The following is a 17831-nucleotide window of genomic DNA, read 5'->3' on the forward strand; positions in this document are numbered from 1 at the left end:
GAAGGGGAAGCTCTTCATAACTCTTTCATCTGGCCAATTTTTACCTCTTAATGTCACTGATAACGAAAGTTGGAAGTCAGTCAAAACTGAAGGAAAACTACGTTCAATTCAACAAGTATCAACTGTGGCAAACTGCCGACTCTTTGCCAGTTGGCTTTCTCTCTTTATTTATTGTTGATTAATTCCCGGAATTGAATTTCCATGACTTTTTAGTCGGAAAAATGAGGGACTTTTAAAGAGTTATTAAAATAGTTTTTAAACAGATTTTCAACAAGGATTCTTAAGGTTCCTTTGGCAAGTTTTGATGTGCTGGAATTAGCTGCTGTCTTTCGTTTTCAGTGTGCATTTCACACATCTCTCACACGGTTTGGTAGAAAAGCCTGGGCGTGGTGTGCCGCGACGCCGGGGTCTGTGGAAAACGCAGGGTTCCGTGGTCTATGGACAACACGGGATGACGGGGTCTGTGGAAAACACAGGGTGACTAAATAAACTAAATAACGAAAAACGTGTGAGCATTACTACTCTAAAATAAACCACTTTAATGGGAACTTAACCGGAACATTTGAACTGACATCTAGCAGTAACGTATTGTGCTAGGAAGTTGGTTCCAGCGGTTGAAACTACAATATATATTAATGGGAAAGGTTGACGAACACATAAGCTAAAATACTTGAAGAAAACACCTAACAGTAACTAAAACAAACATCGATCGTTTGCAAAATAGGGTTGAAATAACGATTAAAATAACGTTACTATTCCATAATTGTTTTTTCCAAGTTCAAATTACAGGGAGAATTTCTAACCTAAAATGCCGCTTCAATGGGAACTTGACTGGGACATTTGAACGGGAACCCAACAATAACGTTTTCTAAAATATTTATCAACAGGTTGAAAATCGTAAAAAAAATATCAGAAAAATTTATATAGTATAAAAACATATTGGAAAAAGTTGAAAATTAAGTTTCGTCCATCGATCGTGACTCAGATACGTAAATTATTCCTTAAAGGGGCTATGTCACGTTATTTTAGGGTGTTTACGGGAACTTTAGTTACTCACGAGTTTAAAACTCGAAAATGCTAATGTGGAATTCCTTTGCTGATGAGATTATTGTTACATCACAAACAAGATGATTCTGAGCAAAAACGGCCTTTATCCAGGCCATTTGTCATAAACTTGAAAAACGTCGGGCCGACCTTTTTCAAGATTACCCAAATGCAATCCGTTTCAATGTTGTTCATTTGCTTCCATCCATGCTTCTCTTTCCTTTTGCTGTATTTCTGTTATGTTGGTGAACAGTTTGAAGTGGTTATTGAAATGTTTTATTCTACTTTTTAGACATTTTGGGTGTCATGAAATAACATCTTTTTGCGTGACGTAGCCCCTTTAAGTACAGTTGCTTGTGCGTAATTGTGAGCAAAGTTTCGATCGCTAGAGGAACTGAACACCACCTGCCTACAAGAAAAAGATTGTTTCCGTTCTACACAGTGGACATGGCAGTGTTAAATAAACATTTTCCAGCTTTCTGAGTAGTTTCCCTTGGCAAATCCGTTCTCTCTCCATCTTTAAAACGATGACAAGATCTCCTGAAGGTCGAGATATAGAAGTATTGCCACAACCAAAACATGTCTTTGTTTGAGCTGGGCAATACTCTAAAAGACAAGTGAAAAACTGCCCAATGTTCGGAGACGGGAAGCTAGGGATATTCAGTTGGAAGGAGTTAACGTAGAATGGGCCTTCTCCGCGCGGCGGCCAAATTGGATTAACAATAGAATTTGTCTCCTGAACGTCCGGTTAAAATGGTTGGGAACGAGCGGATGAACAAAATATTTCAAACCCTCGGGACTCAACATGGCCGCCGTGTGATTAAGGCCCATTGCTGGGCATTACAGGGCACCAGCGGGAAGGCGATGGCAACGGTGAAGGCTGCTCGTGTAATCCCAAACCAGGCTCACAATTACACACAAGCAAAACTGAAGGTGATTCCTCAGAAAAAGAAGTTGTCGAACGATTTTCTTGGAACTTTCCCTGAATGTTCCCTACTAATCCCTGTTTTGAGAACAGCAAAAAAGATAGGTCACCGTGCTTGCTTAAGAAATATCATGGGGCGATCTTACCCTATTGATGCCTGTACTGATACTAATCACGCGCGTTCATCGGCTCAAGGTACATTTTGCCGAAGCTAAACGAGAGGGTTTTTAAAGTAATTCTGATACATTGCAACAGTTTTTTCGGGCTGTGACTTCCAACTCCAAGGGAGGAATAATTTCAAAGCGTTTTGACAGTGGCCGATACGATTAGTATGAAATACGTTCAACTAGGCCAAAGGGCCTTGTCAGTTCCTTCGCCCTAGCTAGCGCAGCAGCACCTGACTCACCGAATTTATTGGAATGCAAATTCAACTTTGTCAGTGTTGAATTGATTTCCACTGCTTTAGCTAGTGAAGTAGCACCTGAGTCACCGATTTTATTGAAATGCAAATACAACTTTGTCAGCGTTGAATTGACTTCCACTGCTTTAGCCAGTGCAGCAGCCCCTGAGTCACCGATTTCATTGTCAAACAAACTCAACTTTGTCAGCGTTGAATTGATTTCCACTGCTTTAGCCAGTGCAGCAGCACCTGAGTCACCGATTCCATTGTAAGACAAATACAACTGTGTCAGCGTTGAATTGATTTCCACTGCTTTAGCCAGTGCAGCAGCACCTGAGTCACCGATTCCATTTTTAGACAAACACAACCTTGTCAGCGTTGAATTGATTTCCACTGCTTTAGCTAGTGCAGCAGCACCTGAGTCACCGATTTTATTGGAATACAAACTCAACCTTGTCAGCGTTGAATAGATTTCCACTGCTTTAGCCAGTGCTGCAGCACCTGAGTCGCCGATTTTATTGGAAAGCAAATACAACTCCGTCAGGGTTGAATTGATTCCCACTGCTTTAGCCAGTGCAGCAGCACCTGAGTCACCGATTCCATTGGCAGACAAATCCAGCTCTGTCAGCGTTGAATTGATTTCTACTGCTTTAGCCAGTGCAGCAGCACCTGAGTCACCCATTCCATTGTCAGGCAAATACAACTGTGTCAGCGTTGAATTAGTTTCCACTGCTTTAGCCACTGCAGCAACACCCGAGTAACCGATTCCATTGCCAGACAAATCCAACTTTGTCACCGTTGAGTTTGTTGCCATTGCGTGAGCCAGTATAGCAGCGCCACTGTCACCTATCTGCTGTCGAAAGGAAATACGCTGAATTTCAAGAAGCGAACCAAGAGAACGCGCCAATTCTTTTCCAAAGGTACTCTGTTCTTTTTCACTTTCCTTAATACAATTCAATGCAGTCCATAGGTAGTCATTGCTTTCCTCTTCATTTGATTGGTTAATTTGACTTGCTATGCTTGCCATAAGTGCCTTGGCTTTTGCCTTGCACTGCTGAGCCAAGACACCACAGATAAACATAAGCACCTGTTTAAACTCCCAAAAATATCTTGTGTCAGCAACCAAACCATCAGGACTAATTTCCTCATCGACAAGCTGGCAACTGAGATAAAATGCAGCGAAGAACTCCTGAAAGCTCTTGTGTAGAAACCCGTACCACAGGCTCGGTCTTCGTTTGCTGCGTCCAGGCTGAACTGAAAGAAACCCCAATTCGGGTATCAAGTTGCTGGTACAATTTCGGAAAGCATTGTCATCGAAATACATCTCATCGTTGAGCAAGCCATTCAACGCTGTATAACCAAGTTGCTTTAATTCAGCGTGGTATAATGGTGTAAGGTCTTCGTCTGTTTCTGGCAATCCCTTCTTTCTCCTATACCTTCTCAGCACACACGGTACTATTTCGAGGTATAGCAGAGTTCTACCTTTCGGCAATTCTCCTTGGAATTCTTCGCAAAGGAGGCAAAGAAGTGCTGCATTGAATGGATTTGCAGTTAGTCCCTTAAGGCTTGCGTCTGTGCGCAGCTTGTCCAAGAGCTTTGTCGCCAGATGCTCGTCGGCTTTGAAATATCGCGAGATAAAATCTTCTGCTTCGTATTCCGTAAATCCTTCGACCTCAAACAGGGTGTCACAGCATTCCCGTACTTTGATTCCAGCTTCTTGGCGTGCTGTAACCATGAGGTAACATTTTGGAAGCATTCTTCCTTGTATAATATTTTTATACATGGGTAACTTATAGGTCGGCAGCTCATCCAATCCGTCAAGTACCACCAAAACCTTTGACTGATGGTTCTGAATGAAGGTGAAGAACTTTTCTCTTTCTTCTTTCTTCGTGTCTTTCGGTAAAAGCTGGTCATCAATAGCCTCCCATAAGTCAGAGTTAATGTCCTTGCATTTCAACAACAGCAGCAGTTGGACATCAGGAAACGAATCTTCTTCAGCTTTACGGTTCTTTGCCCAGTCGAAAGCCATCTTGTTACAATAGGTTGTCTTTCCCATGCCTGGTTGTCCTTCAATCAAGAGTTTTCTGGGTTGTGAACATTCCTCATGTGGTTTAAAGATTTCCAACATGTTGACAATGGAGTCAGTCTTAACTCCTCGTTCTTTTTTCCTGCTGACCATTTTAAGCCTAGTAAAAATGTTGTCGAGATGGAATCCAAACCCTTCGCACCACGGGAATGGCACAAGCCATCCTTCCCGGCTTTTGTACAGTTGTCGAATAACGTCGATAAAGTCAGCCGCTGGCCCATAAGCATCTGAAAGAGAGAAAGTCATTATTCGAGCCTGCCAAAAGATCATAAGTTACAAACGCTTAAATTAACTCATAAAATAAAAGCCATTCAAAATCTCTCTGCCTACCTTCCATTTCACTGAACCTGTCCTTAAAATGCCTCGACATTTCTTTAGGAACAAAAGAGACAGTCATTAAGCGAACTTTGAATATACCTTTTGCAGCAAAAAAAAAGAAAAAAAAGAAAACGGTTTTTGCTACATCCTCCAGCATTAAGATAAGGCAATAAAATGTATGAACTCACTATGTGCCTCTTTTGGCGTATCTTTGCTGCCTCCTTCATCTGTTTTAAGCCTCTTCAGGATGTCTTAATTAAATCAAATTAATTAATCAGATAAAACAACAATATTATACTTTAGGAAGTTACCAAAGCATACCTGAATATGTAGGAAGGGTGTCAAGAAAAGTATATATTAAAAATCTCTCACCAATAACTCGACTGTCTATGAACAAAGATGAATGAACTAGACTGGACACTAACTGATATGTTTATAGAATTGGAGTTTGCATTGCTTCATCGTTGAATCACGAATTAACACAAAAAAAGTTTTTGCAGGAGTATTGCTTGTGCGTAATTGCGAGCAAAGTTATGATTGCTATAGGAACTGAACACCACCTGCCTACAAAAAAATAAGGTTGTTTCCGTTCTACACAGTGGACGTGACAGTAATAATAAACATTTTCCAGCTTTCTGAGTAGTTTCTCTTGGCAAGTCCGTTCTCTCGCCATCTTTGAAACTATGACAAGATCTCCTGATTTTCATTTAGGATACCTGTATGTGTTGTAGTTAAAAAAAAATTCTTGGTTAAAAATAATTATTTTTCAGACAAGTTTGTTTTTAACTTTCCTTTGTCTAATAGACCTTATCATAATTTGAAACAAAGGAACGTAAAAACCACGCTAGTATGAAAAATTCGTAACCTGAAGGAGGACATATTAACTGCAACATATGCATTATGCATACACTCCTGTGTTATAGTGTAACATTTGATGTGACAATAGACTGCTTTTAAGCCGTTTCACTTCTTTTCTTTGAAGTTTTGAGCTCTTTTTTATGGCAATGGACAAAACAAAAAAGTAATGGACCAGCTATTATGTAATAGATAAGTGTAATTATGTTGTTGTGAATTGTGGTCAGTAACACGTTAAAACATTTAATATTATCAATAATCATAAGTGCAACTCACCGTCTGCCAGTTGGCGAGACAAACCACAATATAGGGGACATTTGATGGAAATTAATTTAATCGCCCCAAATTGCAAATAGAAAAGAAAGAAAGAAAGAAAGAAAGAAAAAGACGTCCCTAACATACTTTGACAAAAACATCTGCCATTATTGGGCAGCATTTTCGTTTAAGTTTAATATTTACCAGCCTACCTTCCATCTCTCCCAATCTGTCTTTTGTGTCTCCCTCTTCCCTCTTCCATGTAGTGAGCATTTCTTAAAAAAAAAAAATTAAAAAGGCTCAAACAAGTTTCAATACTTTCAAGAAACTGCACCACACTGTATGACCATACAGCTATGTTATGGTACCGTGTATTAGAATATACTCAATCCCCAGTTATTGCATTTCTAGCTTTCTGATTCGCTCGCCAGATCCCGGTTATCAGCGAATACCCGAGGTTTTGCAGTGCGCCAAGTGTCAGTGTGTCAAAAAAAATTCGGCGCGAGGTTAAGTTTTGTTCCTCAAAATGGCTGAAAACAAGAGGTTTGGAAAAGTGTCTCCCTCGGAATTACAGCAAGCTTTCGACAATGCCAATCCTTGTTACTATAAAGAAGGCCACAAAGTTCGGCATAAACATATTTAATGGTAGGAAACTGTGAAGTTCAAAAGCTCCTTAATTCTCGCTGTCGATAATTTTGTGTTTTAAGATCATGTAACAACAACACAAATTTTTACCTTAATGTTTTAATCGTGAAGTGTATAATGAAACAATTATTCCATTCGTGCTTATTGGATATAAGGTGATTATAGCCAACTCGGCGCTGCGCGTCTCGTTGGCTATTTATCACCTCATATCCAATGCGCACACATGGATTAATTGTTAAATATGGCATTTGACGCTCAACTAAATATGATATATTGTGATGTAACAGGTTACCATAGCAAGCGATTTCCGCGAACAAGACATAAATGAAAAGAACTCCCGAGTAGTATATAGTGCACGCGAAAAAAGGATGACAACGAGCAGTTACCCTTTCTAACTATTATTAAATTAGTTATACACTGTTACATTTATTTAGGTTAAGGATTAAGTTAAGCAGTTCGTAAAACAAAGCAGGATTACTCTCCTTCATGGCCATACAGGTATTGATCTTGACTAACTTTGAACTCCAAGTTCCACCGACTGTAGACAACACCGCTTAGCTTTCTTGATTCACTGGATTATCTTTCCACTCACTGGACTTTCTGTGTACACAAACTCTTACGGCGGATTTCATAATGAACTCTGAATTCTTTGTCTTCCTCCCATCTCAGCTATCGTCTCTTTCTACTCTTTCTTCTCTCTGGATATAGCAAGGCCAAAGGTTATAGCCTCACTATAGTTATCACAGTTGATTATAGCTTCCTCACAGTATCGCATCCATAGGCATCAATCACAGGCAGAGAAGAGGGTAAGCCCTCGGCCAAAGAGAGTTTTTTGTATTACTTACAAGCCTGCTTTTGTACTTTTACTCTAAGCATCTAGAATGTCCTGTTGCTATTTATAATGTATTACAAGGTGTACTATTTGTGGAAAGTAATTCCGATCCTCATAACAATAGCTACAAGACATCCACCCAATACTTTCTCTTCAAGTGTTTATACTTTAAAAACTAACGTGATGACTCCTATATATTATTCAAGTAAAGTGACAGGCAGGGTAAAATTGAAGCACTTTGCAAAGTTCAAAGATTTCTCGACAGTGTATCTAGAGCTACCTTTATGATTAGAAAATTTAAGGTGGCTTTGAATCTGCCCGGAATAATTTGTTTAACCCTGCAGAGAATTTATCCTAGCCAGTTGATTACTTCACAGCAATACAAAATGGGGTCGTTGGGTTTGTTTTTCATCTAAAAATGTCGTGTGGCGCATAAACTATAATCGTGTATAGACTTTCTATCCATCCAATCACAGAGACCATATTATGAGGGCTTCTGATCTTTTGCGCGTTTGCGGAACCGCTCATCATTTTTATTTCCCAAAAAAATTGGCAAAATTAACGCCTTGTTTTCATGGAAAACGTTTGCCTAAATAACACAAAACGAATCGCTATCCAGCAAAATTTTTTCTCGAAAATTCCAGCGAAATTGGTCGGTTTTTTTGGTGAATTTGTCTCTGAAAACCCCCCAAAATTTGACTTTTTTGCTGCCACCTATCAGAAGCCCTGTATTCTGATCTTTTCTAGAAAAAAGGTAGTGATTTTTAAGAAGCCAATCCTTTTGATTAGGTTTGTGAACTCTCCAAACTAAACCAATCAATCCATCGTATGTAATCACATATCCACAGCCATGTAGAATCACAAGTCACGTAGATACACTAGTGAGATTTCTATTTCTCAAACTCATTGATAATTCGTAAGGTGATCATCCAACCAAGAGACGCCAATTTTGTCACGTGCATGTGGTTTGAAATCCCGGTGAAGCACTGGAATGAAGCACTATCCATAAGTTTCATGTAATATCAAACCTAGAGTTTGATAAAGCATCAAACTCTAGATGAACTCATTTCTTAATTTATATTTATTTTATATTAATAACACGTATTGCACCAACAGGAACCAAATGGAAATTGTAATCTTTGAAAAAACCACTGACTTCAACAATGAGTATTTTTATCATTCTCTGTTTCTGCCGTTGTTCGAATATTCCAAAGGCCCATTTATTTTTGTAACGAGTGGACTTGGGTACCCCGTTTTGAACAAGATTAACCTCTTCCTCGGCTGTTTTGGTTTGCCCAAAACGTGACAACCCCATGTCTCATTAAGAATGACCGACTTGAGATCAAGGGATGTATGTGTTTCGCTTTAAACAATGACGGTCTTAAGGGACTTGTGACACTGCTAAAATATTTGACAACAAAGGCCAATAATTACTGAAAAATGATAACAAGAAAAGTAATTTATATTCCGCGTGCGATGCCAAAATCAGTGAGAATTGTTTCATTGTTCTTGGTTAATGATGCACGATTGAGGAGCAATTTCAAAAACCCGTGCTTCGTGTTTCATCGGAGTTTCCAAACACTCGAAAACAATAAAAGGCTCGGCCTACGGCCTCGTGCTTTCATCAGTTTTCCCGTTTTTGGAAACCCCGATGAAACACTCGCACTCGTTTTTGAAATGTTACTTCTCCCACTTTAGTTGTAGCCTGCAGTATATGGTCTTTATTCAAGGTATATTATTGGATCAATTAACACACCCTCCACCTGTCCAAGCTTGTATTTGATGCTGTCTTCATCCGACTTCAACTGCTTTAGCATTTCTGGATTTTAAAAAAAAGGAATCAAAACAATCAGTCAATAGGGGTTTCTCTCGGTTTGGGTCACCTTAAAAGTGGGTTGTTTGATGAAAGTCTGTTACTAGAAGCATAGTTTACTGCAAAACATTTATGTCCAGCATTTCAGCGTTAAAGGGTGGCAAACACTTTATGGAAGAGAATACAAAGTTCTAAAATGTCAGCTACCAACATGTATTTGCAACAATAAGTTAGGGTTTAGAGAGTGTTTAGCATTAACATTATTTTTTTGTCTATATGCAGAAAACAGGGGTTTGAAGGGAACAATCTGTAACTATTCTCCCCAGCTTCTCAGAACATACTGTACATGATGATAACTTGGGGAAGGGAACTTAGCAATTAAAAGCAGTTTCTGCATGATCTCATTACTGTTAATGTGCAAATCCCTGACGCAAATTCACCTGCTTTAGTACCGTACTTGCAAAGAGATGTTAAACTCAAGTCTATGTTGAAATTCTTTCTTCATTTTTTCTGTAGGAGTTCCTTTGAGCCAAACTTAACTCCTTTCACAGCTTTCAATTGCAATGGATAAGAATACATGTACATGCAGTTCATTCTTTCAAGAAATACAAGTCCTTGTGCTGTAGACATCAGAAAACAAGCCATTTTCATCTCCTGATAACGATATACTCCATGCAAGGTCAAGTCAGCTAAGATTAAAAAAAAAAAGGTTTATGGTTAAGAAAACATGGTAACCCTGTAATGCGAGAAATTTTGGTTTTATAGCGATGACGTCATCGACCGTCCGTCCGTACGTCCACCCCTCCATGTATGTCAATGTGACCAGTATCACACAAGTTTACAGCATACATCTTTGATACTGGACATCCATGTTAAGGTCAATTGACATCTGTTAAATCAAGATCTCCGCTGACCAGTGTCAGGCTCAAGTTTAGAACTCATTGATGTCAGCTGTTTTTTTGAAGTTGACCACTGACCAGGTACTGGTTTTCGATTGGATAGCAGGCTCAATCCAAAATAACTCAACTAAACATTAACGAGGCTTCATTTTTGCCGTGCTTTCTGTTGCTCGATGCGGTTACACCGCCATGGTACGTCAATTATAGCTCTTAACAGTCAACGCTTTTGGTGTTCAGGTGGAAAATGGTTTAGAAAATGTTTTCTTTCTGCATTTTTGCTGGTTTCAGTCCAGTTTTGCATATCATGATAGCTGTGGTCCACACTGGTGGCTAGGCAGTTATTCAAGTCAAGCATCGAAGGGATATAAACTTAGAGGCGAGTGTTTATCTTTAATTTGTTTAGAGCTGCTTTTGTCTCTGTATTGCAATTTTTGGCATATCTTTAGAAGCTCTGATAAGGTTGCATGATGCCTGGAGGACCTATGACTAAATCAGAAACGAAAGGAGAGAGAAAGAGAACGACAACAGCAAAACAGAATACCAGTAATAGCTCAAACTTGGTGGAAGAAGTTACTCCACAAATTCTTTCTTTGGGCACTAAAACATTTTTTACTTTTACGGATATGTATTTTTAAAAAAGTGGTTTAATCGTTTTTTGCTTCTTGAATTTCTTCAGCTGCTCTGATTGGTTCAGTCGAAATAATCACGCACCGTCAACGCTTCCAACCAATCAGAGCAACTAAATGCCTCGGTAGGGGCACATCCTCATTCATGGATAAAAGGATTTCTAAACAGCTGAACAATTCTCGGATTTTCTTGTTCTTCACGACTCTTATGAGCGCTAAATAATATGTATGCGGAGGAAATATCATTGGGCTATATAGAAATGGGAATTTTGTCGGGATTGAGGACTTTTGCGTGTGAAGGGAGATCAAATTATGGAATGATGTTCGGCTCCGGCGGTGACAAGTGTGCAGTCTTCGCTGCGCTTAATAGGGTATAAACGAGTGCTGATTTCACTATATCGACGATGGCTCATGAATCGACACAAAAGAAAAATGAACAACATATTTGAGGTAGGAAATATTTATCGCAAGAAAAACATTTTTTTTTTCAACTTAACTTAATTTTTAACTCTTTCCACTATTAAACTCACTTATCACATAATAGTTTGCATTGCAAATCGCGTTGTGAGCTTGGGCGCCCGTGTTTTCCAACTGTTTTTCGATCTGCCTCGAGAGTGACAAGAAAATTGTGCTCTTCAGTTATACACAGGTAATCGCAATGCGTTCTCGTAAAATTAGGTAGAAATATCACTAGTTTGTGTTTTCAGGAGTTTGTTTAGATCACGTAAAATTAATTTGTTGGAGCGGATATTGTTTGAAGTTTCATTGCCCTGTCGTGGTTGCATTGCCGTATTTTGCCGATTATTGTTCCAGGCCAAGCTGGCGTGCTTTAATGAAATACATCAAAACGTGAATGATCTCGTTTTCAGAGATAAAGTGGAATAAAGTACATCAGTAAAACTCTTTTTTGACCTTGAACCGACAACGTTTCCTGATGGTTTCTAATTTAAGCCTGATTCCTATTTGCTGGCAATTGACAGTTGACTCCAAAATGGCTTTTGCCCTTTTCCATTCGCTCGCTGAGGGCGTGCTTGTTTTCTTTTAAAACTCATACGATTCAAGAAAATTTCATTGCCACACTGGTGAATTCCAAAGTAAATTTCACTCGAAAAACCGATATTGCACTCATCGCTTCATGATTCATCCAATGTCGGTTTTTTGCGTGAAATCCACCGTGGAATTCACCAGTAAGGCAATATATATATATATATATATATATATATTTTTTTTTTTTATAGAAGAAAGCAAAGAAAGTGATTCAGTAACCGGAAACCCCAAAGCAGTTCGAAAACCTTTTATTTTCACTAACCTTACAGCCAGTAGGAATAAATAGCCAGGGAGCTCCACTTTTAGGCTTGGCTAAATCTATTTATTAGCTTTATCATTAAAGACTCGAAGCTATTTAGCCAAGCACGAGTGCTCTACTAATACAAATCAAATGAAATCAGAAAAAATGGAATCAAATATTGGTTTAGAGGAGAGGGGAAAACTGATTATCTGGGGGAAAAAACAGCTCGGAGCAGAGGAGAGACCCAACGAACGAAAACCACACATGGCATCGATCTGGAATCGATCCCGGGCAACACTGGTGGAGAGCGAGTGCTCTCACCACGGAGCAAGCCCTGCTCCCTTAACGGCACACCCCTTTGAGATAGATCATACCTTTTAGCTCCTCAAGAGTCTCCTTGGTGTTATCATCATCCTTTTTCCACTGCTTTAGTAATTCTCGATAGTTCTCCTCAAAATCAGGATCCATGCACTCGGTCTTTAATCGGCTGATCGCATTGGCATAAATTGTTCCAGATCCAAGGGCAAGGAGTGTATTACTTATATCGTGCCATAACATATTGAATGTTACATCATCAACAGAAGCTTGGCTGGCATGACCATAGACACCATTTCTGTAATATTTGATTCTTGCTATGTTTGCCTCAGTACTGTTATCATACGAGGGAGGAAGCTTGTCCCAGCTTCCAGTACTGGCAGGTGGACTGAAACTGCATATATTTCTCAGCAGTACCATCAGAAGTGTAATGTCAAAGCTGGCTGATGACACAGATGAAGGTACAGTTGGGTACAGCTTTCCCCATTGTGTGGGATTCAAAATTCCTTTTGTTCTCAGAGACTGCAATGTAGGGTGAGCCCCTGACAAAATCTTGTGAAGATTATTTGGAGGGTGTATCCTGTCAAAGGTTTCTCTCAGGGCCTGGGTTCCCATATCCACCAGAAGCCGGCACAGACGAGCATAGTTGGTCGTCTCCTTTGACGAGGCTAATGGAGCTGGACCAGATGCCATATCCCAAACTGTTGGCTAAATAAAAACGGGAAAATGAGTATGGTTTATTGGTAATCAAATCTATAAATAAAAAATTAGCAAAGTAATGGCATTTGGTGAGTGCAGAACCCAATGAGTACAAATGGGAGGGCGTTGGGAGAAGAGAAGAGGCACCCGGAAAGTGCACGTGTAACTGTTTATTAAGCCAAATTAAATTTTTGCTATGATTTTCCGAAACCCTCAGTCAAATGATGATAGCACCATTATGAATGTTTTACAGGTAATATTTAGGGGTCTCGATATAGGTAAATGTAGATAACATCTGAATGTTAGTACGATTCTACTGACTGGAACACCAGAAAGTCTAACATCTATACTGTCAATCTGACATTCCTCCTTATTTATTGGTCTCATCCAAAATGACCTCAGCCGATTGTAATGTTACAATTGAATTTAAATTCAGTTTAATTTTAACTTCAATCTAAGTAATTTTATTTGAAACTAGGTTGAAATTGAAAGTAGGAAACATCAACAAAATCCATCAATTAGTAGCAAGTACAGGTAATAATATATTGGTAAGTAAATTGGTCTTGGAGGTTACATGTTACACAACATGCGTGTTTTAGCGGGTGGTACCACTTTTTCATCATTTCGAAAATGAATAAAACAAGTTGTTTTAACTCTATACATTTCATCGATATCTATATAATAAACAAATCATTACATGGCCGCTTGGGGATACGAATTTATCTTCTTGTGCTGAAAGTATCTCTCACTTGTTCGCTTCGCTCACGCATGAAGGATACTTTCAGCACTCGAAGATAAAATTCGTATCCCCGCGCCGCCATGTAATATCCTCTATATGCGTGTCATTTCGTCAACTGACTTGAAACTTTCGCAGCTTAGGGCAATATGACACAATACAACTTGAAAAAAGCTTCAAATTTAATGCTTTTTCAGTGGTTTAATTTTCAGACGTGAAAGTTTGCTAAGTTAAAGACACATGTACAATAGGGCGCAGTGAGATGATATCATAACAAGATTTGGAACCATATTGTAGACAACACCGTATCACACGAAACCTGTTGTGTTGAGCCTTGCTTCTTTACACAAACTTTTTCTTTGGTTGTTGGGCTTACTGCAGCGAGCGGGAATTCCCGTATCACGGCCTATGACAAAAGTCTAGAAAAAGGGAATCAAAATACTTTTTGATAACGAAATTTCAATTATCTGAAGCACTCGTAAAGTAAAGAACTTGCGTCTTGGCTTAATCTGTTCGCTTCAGGATTCAAAATCAGCCCTATTTCTTCTCCAGAACAATTCCCGACTCTTCTTCGACCATATGGCTCAAAACTTTAAGATCGGGAAGACTTATAGCGAATTGAACATGCTGCAGCTAAAAGCAGTCGAGCAGTTAGAAAAGCTAAAATCTGGTCAATGTTCTGTGGCATTAAAGGCAAAAGTATATTAAAGGGAAAAATGTTTTATAACTGTGGTAAATAATGTTCGCGTGAGAAGAATGGTATCACACCAAAGATTGAAAGGCCGGGCGAGAATGAAAAAATATTAGTTATTTCACAGGGAACCACTTTCAGTCCGAGTCAGTCAAACAAAATTTTTCAAAACGTTTTCATCGTATAGATGCGTATCCTCACCATGCAGCATCTAAATTATCAGAGTTCCCAGACCTTTTGTCAAAATTATAGCCTAAACTTGTGAAGTATTTTGAAGCGATATCGCAAGGAAAAGGATCAAATCAAGTGCCTTCTTTGGGCGGTTTGAACTTTGAAAGTTGAATAACTTTCAGTGAAGAGCTGTTGCTTCGTTCCAATGTCAAATTCAAGATAAGTAGTTGTTACGTAACTTATAACAACGATTAGCAATCCAAGCACTTTTAAAACAACATGAGCCCGCCATTATTAAATTTACTAAGTCAACTAGGAAGCTTTTATGGGACCAAAAATATTTCTGTGCTCAACCACCCCTCCCTACGTAATTATCTAAGTATATTCTGAAGTGGATACACGGATACGCAGTCGAAAGACCACCCCTTCCCAAGTAATCTTCTAAAAATGTTCTAAGTATATTCTGATCTCGTAAAAAGTGTAATTAAGCAAACCGTGAAATGAAAGCTAAAATTTTAGAAGAGTGCCTAGGCCTGATCACTGAAACGAACGCTTTGGCTTAATCAGTAAACGAATGCTATATTCTTGAAATGATCTCGTAAAAGTGTAGTCAGCCTAACCGTAAAATGGAAGCTAAAATTTTAAAATAGTGCTTAGGCCTAATCACTGAAACAAGCGCTTAGGCTTAATCAGTGTGCTATATTATTAACACGATCTCGCAACTGAGTGTAGTATAAGTTTGAGTGTTAGTTAGTTTGAGTGTTGGTTTTGTTAAGCGATTGATATGCCCGTGAATATTTATATTTCGGTTAAAAAGATAGATTTTCTTGGAACCTTTTAGTTGAATTTTTCATAATACTACGATCGGGATCACATTCTTTGCTTGTCTAGATTAAAATGGTACTATGATCAAATTTTCACCCCTTGATTTTTTGAGTGTATCACATAGAATTCCATAAAAGAACAAAAACACCTTTTACAGTTTGCAAATATCTTCATTAGTTCCGGAGATATTTAAGTTTGAAAAATATGTAAATATGCAAATGAGATAGCTGATGACGTCGTACACTCAACCCAATATTATATTAAGTATATAAGAGCTACCTTGGCCAATTTGCAGGGCAGACCATTGAAACTTGGTAGTCTAATAGTTCTACAGGAAACACACCTATGGCTGTAAAAAATTCTGTTCCCATGGCAACTCACTCTTTTCCAGTCCTCACCCACTTGATTTCAATATGTTAGTGATTTTCAGCTTGAAAAATGTTAAACAAGGCTACAAAATCGAGGTAACAAATTTATATGCTTGCAGGATCATGCATATGAAGTGCTGTTAGCAAATATAAAAATGGAATGCCAAAGGCTGCCAGGAAAGCTCTTATTATGGGGGAGGTCTGAAACCCAGTGTGATGCCATGGTAACAGAACTGTTAAGCTCTTATTATGGAGAAGATTTAGTAGAATCTTACTGCAAAAAAATCAAAAATTTCTGATACAAATTGGCTGAGATATCTCTTTTCATCATATTTTATCAAAATTTGGTTGAGTGTATGACGTGATCACTTGGCTAATTTGCATGTTTTAAAAACTCGAATATCTCTGGAACGAAAAGAGATATATATTTGATAAAAGTAAACAGCATTTTTCTTCTCACGCAGACTACTTGGTTATGTTTCAAAATGGCTTAGATAGGAAAGATGTGATTTTCGCCCTAGTACCACTTTAAATGGTTTGAAGGTTTATTAACACCGGTAATAAACCTTTTAGCTTGCTTTTTTTTTCGGGAACCTAGTTGAATTTTGCATAATATTACGACCGCTCTCTTCAGGTATGTTACATAACTTTGGCATTTTTCATGTATCACATGCATTCACTAAGCTTGGTATTTCCACTGCGTATCCGCGTATCCACCCAATTTAGATTATAGCTTCGAGGTGGCTGGGTATTCTGCAAGAAATGACGCATCCAGTTCATTCAAACTCAGTTTCTAGAAACATCTTTCTAATGCTTGTAAATAAAGCTTTTACTCTCCTACCGCTAAATTATGCGTTCCAGTTATCGAGTCGCCGAGAAGCTAGAATGAGGAAAGATTTATTTCGAAAAAAAAGAGGTAAATCATCATGAAACTGAGTTCTTTTTGGGACACATTTAAACAATCACTAATCGAAAGCAAACTCTGATTTCAACTTGACCACGCAAAAATATTGCTGCGTGACGAAAAGAAGATTGTCATACTGTCGAGCGATGTTGGATCGAGCGATTAAGCCAACCTGCTTCGTTTGATTGTTTTGCAAGAGTTCAATAAGACCTCTGCGTTAACTTGTGGTTTGTACTTTTGAACAGAACGATGATCTTTGTTGATTCTTTCAAATAATCTGGTGCATTTGGTCAAAGCCGCTTCATTCTGGCCAAACCCGTTTACGTAAACGACGGGAGAAATCGAATGATTGCGAGCCGACTTCAGACCTATAAAGGCTTGAACGTGATTCGACACTCTAAACTAGCGAAATACGTAAAGCCTACTGTTAAATCGCAACGTATAAAAGCGGATGACAATGAAGAAGAAGAAGAAGAAGACGAAGAACAACAACAACAACAACAAGAAGGACAAGAAGTTTTCAGAGACGCAAATACCTTAAACTGTTTCCTCTTTCGGTTTCATATCACTGAGTGCCTGTTCTTGCACCGAACTGCTTTATATAATCTTCTACGTCGACAAAGGCGACCTCTTGTCCTTTTTTCCTAATCCTACCACGTTTATGCTTCAACTAGTAGCAATCTCGGATTCGACAGTCGCTTAGCCTGTGTTTCCGTAGGGAACTAAGCATGTGACAAAAAGAGACTGTCATCCGCAGGCCCGGTTTTTCGACGAAAAGTGAGTTGCTATGGTAATGAATCTTGTTTTGTGCTGTTAAATAGATGATTTTTTTTTAGCCATGATGCCTCAATATCAGGAGACAGTTAAAAACAACTTATTTTATTCATTTCCGAAATGGCGAAAAGATGGTCACCAACCGCTAAAACACGCATGCTGTGTAACATGAAACAAGGTATAAAAGTTGTGAAAAAAATGAATGATAATGTGAAATTGTGCCACAAAAATGTTAATGTAATAGAGAACATTTATATTACAGCATAAAAGTATCTTACAATAAAGGAGAAGAAGGCTTGCATTGGCTGGTCGTCTTAGTTACCATGACGACACCAATATTCTTACATGGGAAAGGTAAAAAT

General features: G+C 38.7%; 1 protein-coding gene across 2 annotated transcripts; it reads right to left on the reverse strand.

Annotated features, from left to right (window-relative positions):
* Window positions 1-529: 529 nt before the first annotated feature.
* On the reverse strand, window positions 530-17523 carry LOC137984008 (NLR family CARD domain-containing protein 3-like). 2 transcript variants are annotated; one of them, XM_068831207.1, is made up of 7 exons: window positions 17232-17523; window positions 12361-13009; window positions 9117-9179; window positions 6096-6158; window positions 4962-5024; window positions 4786-4827; window positions 530-4682 (listed from the first exon to the last, which is right to left on the reverse strand). In XM_068831207.1, exons 2-7 carry the CDS (start codon window positions 12992-12994, stop codon window positions 2296-2298), a joined length of 3252 nt encoding a protein of 1083 aa, XP_068687308.1. In that variant the 5' UTR covers window positions 12995-13009; window positions 17232-17523; the 3' UTR covers window positions 530-2295. The 2 variants fall into 2 exon arrangements, with proteins under 2 accessions (XP_068687308.1, XP_068687307.1); XM_068831206.1 differs by having other exon boundaries at window positions 4786-4872.
* Between the last annotated feature and the right edge of the window lie 308 nt (window positions 17524-17831).

The sequence above is a fragment of the Montipora foliosa genome, chromosome 13, assembly GCF_036669935.1.
Source record: "Montipora foliosa isolate CH-2021 chromosome 13, ASM3666993v2, whole genome shotgun sequence".
NCBI lineage: Eukaryota > Metazoa > Cnidaria > Anthozoa > Scleractinia > Acroporidae > Montipora > Montipora foliosa.

Excerpts from the sequence above, each read along its gene's own strand:
- LOC137984008 (XM_068831206.1), bottom strand. The coding sequence starts at position 12,994 with ATGGCATCTGGTCCAGCTCCATTAGCCTCGTCAAAGGAGACGACCAAC. Across the intron at positions 5,025-6,095 it reads CAGATTGGGAGAGATGGAAG|ACATCCTGAAGAGGCTTAAA; the intron begins GTAGGCTGGTAA and ends GATTTAATTAAG. Across the intron at positions 4,873-4,961 it reads TACGCCAAAAGAGGCACATA|GTATATTCAAAGTTCGCTTA; the intron begins GTGAGTTCATAC and ends TTGCTGCAAAAG.